The 13,514-nt window shown below is 18.2% G+C and overlaps 3 protein-coding genes across 3 annotated transcripts; 1 reads left to right on the top strand and 2 right to left on the bottom strand.

The window, feature by feature from the left end:
- Window positions 1–221: 221 nt before the first annotated feature.
- PGSY75_1320000 (putative rhoptry protein 2) lies at window positions 222–4,043 on the bottom strand (the record flags this gene model as incomplete). Its single annotated transcript, XM_018787262.1, has 1 exon — window positions 222–4,043. The coding sequence occupies one exon, from the start codon at window positions 4,041–4,043 to the stop codon at window positions 222–224; it is 3,822 nt and encodes a 1,273-aa protein (XP_018640004.1).
- A 3,011-nt stretch (window positions 4,044–7,054) lies between these two features.
- PGSY75_1319900 (hypothetical protein) lies at window positions 7,055–11,536 on the top strand (the record flags this gene model as incomplete). Its single annotated transcript, XM_018787261.1, has 1 exon — window positions 7,055–11,536. The coding sequence occupies one exon, from the start codon at window positions 7,055–7,057 to the stop codon at window positions 11,534–11,536; it is 4,482 nt and encodes a 1,493-aa protein (XP_018640003.1).
- An 868-nt stretch (window positions 11,537–12,404) lies between these two features.
- Window positions 12,405–12,842, bottom strand: PGSY75_1319800 (putative protein, unknown function; the record flags this gene model as incomplete). Its single annotated transcript, XM_018787260.1, has 1 exon — window positions 12,405–12,842. The coding sequence occupies one exon, from the start codon at window positions 12,840–12,842 to the stop codon at window positions 12,405–12,407; it is 438 nt and encodes a 145-aa protein (XP_018640002.1).
- Between the last annotated feature and the right edge of the window lie 672 nt (window positions 12,843–13,514).

The following is a 13,514-nucleotide window of genomic DNA, read 5'->3' as shown; positions in this document are numbered from 1 at the left end:
ATATATATATATATATATATATATATATATATATCCTATGTGTATTATAAATTATTTTGAAAAAAATGGCTTTGTATATATATTTTTATTTTATGATAATGCCATTTTTATGTTAACAAAAGGTTTTATTTTTTTAATTTACAAAATTCAATTTTTTTTTTTTTTTTTTTTTTACTTTTTTTTAATTTTTTATTATTTTTTTTTAATTTTTCTTTTTTTTTTTATGTTTTATTTGGAAATTTCATATATTGTACCAACATGTGACCAATAAATTCATGTGAATATGCAACAGGACAAAATAATTCCTTCTTATTATTTATATTTTTCTCATTGTAACTTGGTGGTAATAATAAGTTGGAATCCTGAACATGTATTGCTCTTTTCCAGTATTCACTTGATGTGACCCATGAAACATAAAAGACCGAATTTTTTAAAATAAATAATATAATATCATCGTAATCTGTATTTACACCATTTTCTTTTTTCATTTGTATATCATGTTCTAATGATATTATTGATTGTAAATAAAATGGTCTGGACAGTCTTGTTAATTGTTCTGAGACTTTTATAAAATGTTCATTTAATAAATTAATATTATTATGTGGTTTATAAAATTGTTCATATATATATTTTTGATATCTACATGTTTTTTCATTATAACATGGTATCTCTTTTCGAACCTTTTTATGACAGTCACCTATTCTAGAACCATAGGTACACTCCTTAGGAAACATTTTATTTAACTCAATAAACATTGGATCATGCATAAATGAACACTCATACATTTTTTCTTTTTCTATATCTGAATAAGTACCATTTAATATTATGTGATTATAATTATTTGTTGTACTGGTATTTTGTTTTATCATTTTTTTTTTCATTAATGGATAATATTCTGAACATCCTTTATATGTCCAATCATGACAATCAAATTTTAAATTATAAATTATATTTTTAACTTTTTTAGTCATTAATAATTGAAATTTTAGATCTACCCCTGGATAGCTAACCAAATTATATCTATTTTTATATATACCTGATGTTATAATATTATTATCAACATTCATACCTGATGCTATATATTCTAGTTGTGCTACTAATCTTGTTTGACCATATATTTCGAAATTAGTTTGTTCATAATATGTTTTTCCTTGTTCTAAAATGGATGTATATCTTAAATATATATTCGTATATATATCAAATGCTGAATCAGCTAGCCAAACTGTTTTGAAACCATGTAAAGCACAAAAACCTATAGCTATATTAATTAGATATGTTGCTGATACTGGTAAAATGGTTTTTTTCGATTCATCTCCTAAATAACTTATAGCACATCTATATGGTTCTTGATCTTCAAATTCAATACCAATTAATCTAGTATGTTCTCTTAATGTATATAAATTAATATCAAATATATTTTGTATTGTTTTATTATCTTTGTTATTCATGTCTTTATTTTTAAATTTTCTTTCAGCATAATAATGATTATATTCTAATTGTGGTAAAAAATATGCTTCACATAATACATCAGAAATCCATCTACCAGATACATGACGTATTGGCCATGTTCCTCTTTTAGAACATGCAAATTTAATATCAACTTTTGAAAAAATATTTGGATCATTTTTATAATTCTTTTTTAATGTATTATAATGATTTAAATCATTTTTTTTATCAAATTTATTTATTTTTTTTTTTATTTCATAATAATATTTATAATAATCCTTTACTTTTGTTGGTACATCTTTTACAGTGAAATGTACATCTTTTCCAAACAAATCACTTTTAAGAAATTGATATCTAATTTCATCATCTGAATCGTTAAAAGATGGATGGATTTCATACACTTCTTGTAATTCTTTTAATGTATAAACTTCTTTTAAAGGATATACATCACCTACATTGGTTGGTATTTTGAATTTTTCAATATCAAAAACATAATCTTTATCTTGAAAACGATGATAACGATGATCATCATCATCGTCTTCATCATCCTCATCATATAAATGTTCAAGTAATTTATTTTTATTAAAAAAATTATTATTTTTAAAAATATCTATAAAATTACCACCCTGTTGTTTATCATCTCCTAAAAAGTCGTCAAAAATTTTGAAAGCATCAAAATGATCATCATGATGATTATCTTCTTCATCATGATTTTCAGTGGAATTATTATCTGCACTTTGTATATTATTATTATTATTATTATTATTATTATTATTATTATTGTTAATTCCATTCGTCGTACCATCCTCATTATTGTTATTATTACTATTTTTATTATTCATATTATTCACATCATTTGTACTACCCGATGTTGTGTCGTGAGAGAGCATTCTTTTATTATTTTTTTTAAAAAAGTCTACAATATATTTATTCGAATGAACATATTTTTTTCCATTGTACTCAATAAATGATGCTATTTTACATATATTATCTTCTTCTATTTCACTTTTTAATATAAAAAAACTATAACTACCTAAATCTAATGAATGGAATGTATAATTATAGAACTCATATTCTATAACATCATCTGATGGTTTTAATATACTTTCTTCATCGTCTAAAGTTAATTCGGTTCTCCATTTTCCACTATGTATATAATCAAAATCAAAATTTTTATAAAATTCTTCATTAGGTGTTATTTGATTCATGGTTGCAGATAATATTTCTTTATTTGATTTTGTTTTTTTATATTTTACTAGATAATAATTAGAAAAATACTTTACTAATATATCCCATATATGTTCATCATTCATAATTTTTCCTAAATCTAATGGATTACAATTATATACACAAGATAAATTATAATATATAAAATTTATCATAAAATTTTTAAAATATAAATCATAAATTCCATCTAATGATATGATTTTCTCAACACATTTATGAACAGATGGTATATTTGTACATATACTATTAATTAGATATATAAATATATTTGGATTGTTTTGCATAACTTCTTTTTTATTTTCTGGTAAATATTTATAAAAATATTTGATGGTACCTTCATAATATTTCGATGTATATCTACTATAACAATGTACAATTCTTTCTATATATTTGACTTTATTTAATGTATTATATAATTCTACAAATTTTTTATTATATATACTATTATCTTTATTTAATCCTATCCAAGTAACATATGAGTTATTCTTATGACTGATAGTAAGTGCACTTGGTGATATATATGAACCTAGAATATATTCGACATCGGTTAATTTAATATTATATAGAAGGTATTCATAGTTAGAATAATATATAGAGGTATTTTGTATATTAAAATTTAAAGAACTTAAACTATATGGTATTTTTTTATTAAAAGGATTAAATAATGGATGTATATTATCTGTAATAAGAAATTGATTATGAAATCCTAATTTAGTACATAAACCTGATAATACTTTTAATAATGAATAATCATATTTATTCATAATTGTATGAACACTTGAATGGATTCTACATACTGAATCATCAATAATTTTTTTAGTTAAAGTTAAACCATTTATATCTTTTAAATTTAATAATATTGGTACATCATTTGAATGTTTTAATAAATCTTCAGAAACAGATAAATCAAAAGCAATATGATAAGTATCTAAATAATTTTTCACAGAATTACTTTTTATACATTTAATTATTTCACGTTTATTACTATATAAAAAATGAGCACACACAAATTCTAAATTAACTAGCTCTTTTCCAACAGATAAACCATTTATTCTTATATGTGGAGTTTCATATTTATGACTACATATATTATTAAAAACATACTTATCTAATATAGATGTTTTTTCTGTACATAATGATTTTAATTTTAATAACCAAAAAGATTTTACTGAGTTAAAACTTTCTAAACTTTCACAATAGTTACTATACTTTACACTTTCTTCAATATCCCTTACACCATTATATTTGTCATATACATCTGATAATTTTGGTGCATCAAAAGAAAAATCACATTCGTTATAATTAATAAATGTGCTATATATGTTTGATAAGTTAATAAAAAAGTAAACACCAATTAAATAATATCTCATACATCTATCATATATCATGTTGAACAAAAAAAAAAAAAAAAAAAAATAATAAAAAAATTAATCATACATAGGAAAATAAACACATAAATAAAAAAAAATATATATTATTATATATATATATATATATATATCAATTAAGTGCACTTTGCTCTTTTTAAAAAGAAAACAAATTATGCATATAACAAAATAGATTATTTTATTTTATATATATATATACATATTGCCATCATTTTATTATTACATAAATATATTATACATATAATATATTTTTTATTTATTTAAAATGATATAAAAAACTTTCTTAAAATGAAAAATTTTATCATTCCTTCTTCTTTTGTTTATTTTATAATTCACCCCCCAAATACAATTTAAAATCACAAACAAACAAAAAAATAAAAATAAAACAAACTAAACAGAATAAAACATCAAGGGGTGTACAAAAAAGATGACAAGGGAAATAAAAAAAAAAAAAAAAAAAAAAAAAAAAAAAAAAAAAAAAAAAAAAAAAAAAAAATTTAAAACAAAAAATTTCCTAAAAAAAAAAAAAAAAAAAAAAAAAAAAAAAAAATTATAAATGGAAAATAAAATAAAATAAAATAAAATGTAACGTATAAAAATATATATACATATATATATTATTATATTTGTACATATAAATTATAATATCAAAAAATGTTCAAGGGATTTGTTTGTTTCTTTTTTTTTTTTTCTTTTTCATCTTTTTTTTTTTTTTTTTTTTTTTTTTTTTTTTTTTTGTTCTATCAACTCATGTGGGATTTATATAAATATATATTTTTTTTATTTCTTTATTAAAAAAAAATATATTATTACATATATATATATATATATATTATAAAATAATGGTTTAATTTTTTTTCTTTTTTAAATCATAAAAATTGTACAATTCCATTTTGAATATATAAATATAAATAAGTTTGATGTATTCTTCATTTTTAATAAAAATATATAATACTATATATATTATATATAATTTAATAATAATAATAAGAAGAATATAAACTAAATATTCATTTTTTTATAAAATGTTAAAAATTTGTAATATAATATTTTCATAATTTTATAAAAATATTATACAAATATATAAGTCATACCTTAAATGATAAGAACAAAAGAAAAATAAATAAATAGAAAAAAAAAAAAAATTAGTTTTATTATATATATATATATAATATATTAATTATCAGTAGAAGTATAAAAAATATATATTTTTATAAAACAATTATTATATAAGGACAATATTATAATATAATATTTATTATTATATGTTATAAAAAAATAAATAACATGCATATTATATTTTTCCTATAACTTATTTTTTAAAATGTTTGTATATTCCCAATGAAATAAATATAAATATAAATATAAATATGCATATATAAAAATATATTATTTATATATATTATATATTTATAATATTCTTCTTTTTATTATTTCCTACTCGTTATATATATATATAAAACGAAAAATATATATATATTTTTATTTTTTTTATAATAATTATATTTTTTAATATATATATATTATATATAATTATAAAAAAATAAAAATAATTTTAATATAAAAAATTATTTTATATCATTACTTTTTATTATTATTATATATATATATATATATATATATATATATTAATATATTTATTTCCATGTAAAATATTGTTGCTATCATTTTTTTCTTAGTATAGAATAAAAAAATTCTTAACATTTTTTTATTAAATCATTTCATTATAAAAAAAAAAAAATGATTCTCTTCTAATATTAATATATTTATACATAATGAAAGAATTAATCAATGCAAAATAAAAAAAAAATATAGTCTCTTATTTAAGAACGAACAAAGGTGTATTCTATAATCATATAATTTGTACATTATATAATTAATATGTAAACTCAATGAGAGAATATATATTTTGTATGTTCTTTTTATATACATATGTCAAATATATAAAAACATTTTATAAAATTCTTCCATACATTTTTCCAAAAAAAAAAAAAAAAAATAAACAAATAAAATTTATAATATAATATATATATATATATATATATTATTGAATTTACATTATATAATTAATATGTAAACTCAATGAGAGAATATATATTTTGTATGTTCTTTTTATATACATATGTGAAATATATAAACACATTTTATAAAATTCTTCCATATATTTTTCCAAAAAAAAAAAAAAAAATAAACAAATAAAATTTATAAAATAATATATATATATATATATATATATTATTGAATTTAATATTCCATATATTACAACATCTTTCTCAAATTTTTATATAAAATGTGAATATGTGGTTATATTATATAGATATTATTATATCCAATTAAAATTTTTTTTTTTTTTTGTTCTTTATTTAATTAATTAAAAATATATATATATATATATATATATATATATATATATATAACAAAAATGAGGAAATTACCTTTTATTTCGATGTTATTATTAGGTCGGTCATTATTATTGTTTGCCTTTTATTTTATTATATTTTTTTAATCGTGTAGATATCTATATGTTGTATTAAGTAACTTTCTTGTTAATCGTTCTTCATTGTAATTATAAATATGTACACATAAAAAATATTTTTTTAATTTTTAATTTTTTTTTAACCCTTTTAAAAAAAAAAAAAAGTTAAATGTTATATGTTATTTGTTATGTGTGTATATTTTTAAGGGCTGAAAAAATATGTTTCTGCGCTTATTATATTTTTTTTCCTTTCAATTTAACATATAAATGTTATATCATCTATAACTTCAAAGGTAAGAAGGTCTATATTAGTGTATATGATCATGTTATAACTTTGGAGTTTTTTGTATATATTGTACAGGTTATATATATATATATATATATATATATATATTTTTACAAAGTATAAAATATAAATAAAGATTTGTATTAGATCTATTTAACTTGTATACTATTTATTAAGAGGTTTACCATAAATAAAAAAATATATATATATATATTTTTTTTAATATATAATATGAGTATTTTTCTTTTCATCACGATATTCTTATTTTTATACTACGAGCATTATGTATGTAGTACAATAAGACCATATGAATTTGATAAAAGAGATTTATTAAAAATTTATGAAGATTATAAAAATTTGGAATTAAATGAGAAGATTATTATAGACAATGAAGAGAGTTTTGACAATATAAAATATCTCTCTCTATGTAATATAAATAATAATAAGAATTCGATGTATGGAATATCAGATATACTTTGTAAAAATATTAATTTTCCTTATCATATAAAAATAAAAGCTGTAGATCTTTTATATGGTGAGATGGTTCATTTTAGTACATCAAAATTTATAAATGAAATAAATTTTGTATGTAAATATTATATATATGATAATTCTTATGAAATAATAAAATGTAATTATGTTATCAATATTGATGATCATTATGAATTTTATTTAGGGATTGATATGGAAAATATAAATGAACCAACATATAAGATTGATAATAATAATGAAAATAATGAAAATAATTTTATTCAATCAAATAATTTACAAAATGATATTATGCATTCATTAAGTAAACAAGAGCCACTTGAATTAAAAAATGTAACATATGAGGAAAATATAAAAATAGATAATAATATAATAAATATGTCTCATAATAATAATGATAATAATATTTTTCATCAGAATCATTATCTCAATTATTATGATAATTATAATATAAAGTTGTGTAATTTAAGGATCCCTATTTATAGTTATATAACAAATGTAGAAGAAATATTTTTGAAAATTCTTATTGGATTATGCATAAAACTAGGATATAAAAAATATATGATATATTCTGAACATACGTTTGTTATTTCAAGCTATTTTGAAAATATGCATATTAGTAGGAATATATTTAATCAGGGGTTTAATATAACTTGTAGAATATTTTACAACTCTAATAATATATATATTATAAAGAGTCAAAATAGTTTTGTACACAATAAAACTAATAAAAATATTAACAATAATAATATTAACAATAATAATATTAATAATGACAATATTTATAATGACAATATTTATAATGACAATATTTATAATAACAATGTAGGTGTTGTGAAAAAAGAGGTTCCTAAGATTTATCTAAAATTTTTTCCTAATAAATCTTATTTATTGTGGAGAGGAATTGAACAAAATAAAGAAATCTTTAATTTTAAATTATTAGAATTAAAAAATTTATTAAAGAAAGTTAATTATAAAGAAAGGATATATTTATGTTATACAAAAGAATTATATAGCTATTATGAACAAGATGAAATCTATATTAAAAATTTTATGTCTTCTCATAAAATAAAATATAGTAATTTCAGATCATTACAAAATAAAGAAAACAAAAATTTAGATATACCTTTTTCTTATATATTATTAACATTTCAACATTTTTGTGATAATAATATTATTATATTATTTGAAGAATGTGTACATATTATTATGACATCAAAAGATTTAGATGAAAAATATAAAAGTATTATGCATCAATTTTTATATGAAAGTTTTCTATGCTCACAAAATTGTTCATATGAAGATGATCAATTAAATATTTTTCATAATGATATTATAATATCAATATTTCAAGAATTTATAAATAATAGTAATTCTATAATTATCAAAATGAAAAAACATTCTAAATCTATAAGAGACAAAATGAAAAAGAAAGAAACACTTTATAATAATATATTATTACCTCAAGATGAAAATTTATACACAGAATTTTATCAAAATATTATGTTTTCTATTGAATTTCAATCTATTATTCCATTCTTAAAAGATGAACTAGATAAACTTACTAGAAAAAAAAATAATAGAAATAACAGAATTTGTAATATTTTGAAATTTATTAAATATCATGAAAAGTTGTATGAATCTAATAGACCTAATCATATATATAATCGATTATTGAATGAAACCATATTATTAAATAAATTAGTTTTTAAAAATTATAAAGATCATCAAACGTTTGATGATAGAAATGTCACCAACCTGGATGATAATATAAAAATAAAAAAAAAAAATCATGTGGATGATAATATAAAAATGAACAAACAAAATATTGACATAACAAAAAAGAATCATGTGGATGATAATATAAAAATGAACAAACAAAATATTGAGATAACAAAAAAGAATCATGTGGATGATAATATAAAAATAAACAAACAAAATATTGATATAAAAAAAAAAAATCATGTGGATGATAATATAAAAATGGTATATAATAAAAATATGGAAAATAATAAGGTTGAGGAAGAAAATGAAAAATTTGAACATAGCAATAAAAACGAAATAATATATATTATGAATGATCCTATTGAATCTAACAACGCATATCAATCTCAATCATATGAATCTATTTCAAACAATTTAGATGAAAAACCTTTGAATAATTATACTTATGATGATGTGGAAAAATATGATACGGAGCAAATTAACACATTTACAAAAAAATACCCTAAAATGATGAATATAAAAATAGATAAAAAAATAAATGTAAGTAATAACGAATTAGAATTAAAAAAAAATAATAAAGGTACCATGCATCATTCTTTCATAATTAATTCTTATGGGGTACGTATTTATACCCTACAAAAGCAATATGAATATGATATTCTGAAAAAAATATATGAAGAATATAAGATGAAAACACAAGACAATACAAATTATAGTAATAATGAAAATGAGCATATGAAAAGGAAAGAATTTTTTAACCTTCTCTATTCAATTAATAAGACATATACTTTTACAGTCAAAAACGTACCCACAAAAATATACGACATATTAAACAAAACAAATAATTCAAATGATAAAAAAAAAAATTACAATCAGGAGCATTCAAATATGTATGAATGGGGAAAAAAAAATGTAAAATATTTATGCAGTAAAGAGAAACGTTGGCCATTTTCTAAAAAGGAGATTAATTTTTCTACATCTGCTGATGCTATTTATTGTGAGGCGCAATATGTAAATGAGTTGTTTATTAGGGTAAATAATGATGAACAGACGTTTGATTATATGATAAATGATATGAAAAAAAAGGCAGATACTTATAAAGATCAAAATATTTATCAAAAGGATGATATATATAAAGAGCAAAATATATATCAAAAGGATGATATATATAAAGAGCAAAATATATATCAAAAGGATGATATATATAAAGAGCAAAATATATATCAAAAGGATGATATATATAAAGAGCAAAATATATATCAAAAGGATGATATATATAAAGATCAAAATATGTATCAAACGAATGATGATTCATATGCCCATTCCAACAAAAATCCAAACATTAATTTTATTTTTCCAGATAATATTCTACATAATGTCAAAGAAGGATATTTTATAAAACCTTCGACAGAAGAAAGCAAAATTATAGGTTTTTATGTCCTTAATAATATATGTGTAATAAAATATATTGGGAATAAAACAAATGACATAAATAATCCTTTCTTAAGTCATGTTTTATTAAATTCAGTTTTAGGCTTTTGTATTTTACATGGGTTTACAAAAATAAAAGTTGAAGCAGAAACTATTAACTATGAAAGTGGAATAAAAAATAAATTTATTGAGATTTTATTAAATGGATATACTCAATATGAATATTTAGGTTTGAAGTTAATGAATGTAGCAACATTTTCAAAAGATTTATATTATATCATAACAGGATATACTTCCAAAAGTGATCTTTTATTATCTGCTGTTATGAAATTTGAAAAAAATTTTAATATAAATCATAATATAGAAAATAATTTTATGAATTATATGAACAAAAAATCAATGGATATATTACATGAATTAACCTTCAATTGTAATGATAATTATTATCCATATAAAAATTGTTATGATCTTTATCCTCTTGTAAGAAAAAATAAAAAAACAAATATATGTAATTTTGAAAAAAACAATATATATAAAGAATTAAATTTATTATTTCCTGATATCTGCCAAATTGGAAACAAAATTGCCTTATGTTATGAACAAATAAAAAAAAATATTGTTTGCTCAAAAAATAGCCAAGGGTGTAAATACTACAAATTTATTATTAACACATTCATAAAACCTAGAAGAAAAACATCCTTTTTTATAAATCATAATATAAATGTTCAAGAATATTTATCAAAAAAAGCTTATACATATTATTTATTATTATCTGAACTTATAAAAAATAAAGAAAAACAATTAAAACAAGAACAAGGGAAAGATAAAAATCAAAATATAGACCATGCACATACTTATTTTTTATTAAATAATATCATTCAATATGCAACATTTTTTCTTTTCTGGAATTTCTCTACAGAATTTTGGAAGAGATTTCAATACATACACAATAATCATACTCATAATATAAATGAAATTTCTTATCAAAATAATAACTTATTATTTTGCCCCATGGCATATTCCTACGAATTTATTTATCACCTTAATGTATTCTACATAAGCGAATAAACATATATAAATAAAAAAAAAAATATATATATATATATATATATATATATGAACATTATAAGTTATATATATTTTTTTTTTTATATAGAAAAATTTATTATTTTTTCATTATAGATTCTTTTTAACAGCATTACTTTTTGAAAGATGCTATATATATATATATATATATTATATTATATTTATGTTTATATTTGATACTTTTATATTTATTGTACCTTTCATTTTCTATCGAAATGTTTTTTAAAGTTAATAATTTAAAAATCTTAATATATATATATATATATATATATATATAATTTATATAGTATGTTATTTCTTAATGTATAAATTTTAATCATGCTCACATCGGTCTGTTTGTATATATCTCACTCAATTCATATATTTGTTATGATGTAATCGAAATGTAATTTTATATATGGTTATCATATGAAGAGAATATACTATAACATAAAATACAATGAACATTCAAATATATATACATACATAAATATATATATATATATATATATATATTCAATTAAAGATAGAAATAAATTCCTTCTTTAAAAAAAAAAAAAAAAAAAAAAGACATACGATAAATTATTTTAATACACTAATAATTTGTGCAAACAATTCTGTCACAGTTACAACTATATTAAAATAATTATTTCACATTATGCATATTTTTTTTTCCTTTTTTTCTTGTTCCTTATAGAATATTTTTTGTTGAAAACATGATATAAATAAATATATATATATATATATATTAATTATCTAGTTTTTTATTATTTCTCACATTTCAATAATACTAATTTTCTTTTTATTTTATGAAAAAAAAAAAAAAAAAAAAAAACCTGAGAACATTCTTCATGGTCATTATGAAAAAGTGTTAATTATGATTTGTATGGTTTAAGGTATGAAAAATCATTTTATTAATTATACTTTGCATTTCTTCCACTTTTCTACCGTATTCAACTTTAGAGGATATAGCTTCATGTTCAGCGTTAATTAATTTTGCAGCTAAATCTATTTCTCTTTTTTTATAATTAGCTAACTCATTATTAAGTGTAATGTTGTCTAAAACAATAAGAAAGGATGTTAGAAGTATCATAAAAGCTCCTAAACCTTTAAAGATTTTTTTAGCTATTCTAAATTTTTTTCCATGATCCATATTAATTTTTCTAGATATATCACTCATAGAAGAAGATAAGTCAATATCCATTGTAGGGTTATATCTATTATCATCGTCAAGATAATTATCATCGCAGGTTACTTGTGTGGTTAAGATGTAATAAATTAGAAGATAAACAATAAGTTCTAGTCCCATTTTAAAAAAAAAATTAAAGAAAAAGAAAAAAAAAAAAAAAAAGAGAAAAAAATGAAATAATAAAAAAAATATATATATATATATATATATATTTTTTTTGTGTGTGAGGGAAATAATAAAATTCTATGTTCTACAAAAAATGAAGAAAAAAGAATTTGAAGAAATTTTCTTAATAACGGAAAATATTATACATATGAATTGTTCATATATTTATCTATTTGTCCTTATATTTGGATTTTATTATATTACTAATATTAATATATATAAAATGATAAAAAAAAAATTTTAATATACTTTTTTGAAAATTGTTTTTAATAATTAATACATAATTATTATGTAGGACTTATTTTTTATATCATAAATATAATGCATTTTATTTTATTTTTTTTGAATTAGCGTATTTTAATATTTCTGTCCCATTTTTTAACATAATATATATATATATATATATATGTGTTATTATTTTATTATTTTTTTTTTTTTAAATCAAGGTAAAACGCTTTTATTATACTCAGCGTTATTTTTATATGTGTGTTATTTATTTATTTAATACTTTTTTTTTTTTTTTTTTTTTTTTTTTTTTTTAATATTTTTTTTTTTTTTTTTTTTTTTTTTTTTTTTTAAATTTTTTTTTTTTTTTTTTTTTTTTTTTTTTTTAAAATATTAAAAAGT

The sequence above is a fragment of the Plasmodium gaboni genome, chromosome 13, assembly GCF_001602025.1.
Source record: "Plasmodium gaboni strain SY75 chromosome 13, whole genome shotgun sequence".
In the NCBI taxonomy this organism is placed as follows: Eukaryota; Apicomplexa; class Aconoidasida; order Haemosporida; family Plasmodiidae; genus Plasmodium; species Plasmodium gaboni.
Note: the sequence above shows the minus strand (reverse complement) of the source record. Positions and strands in the feature narration are given on the sequence as shown.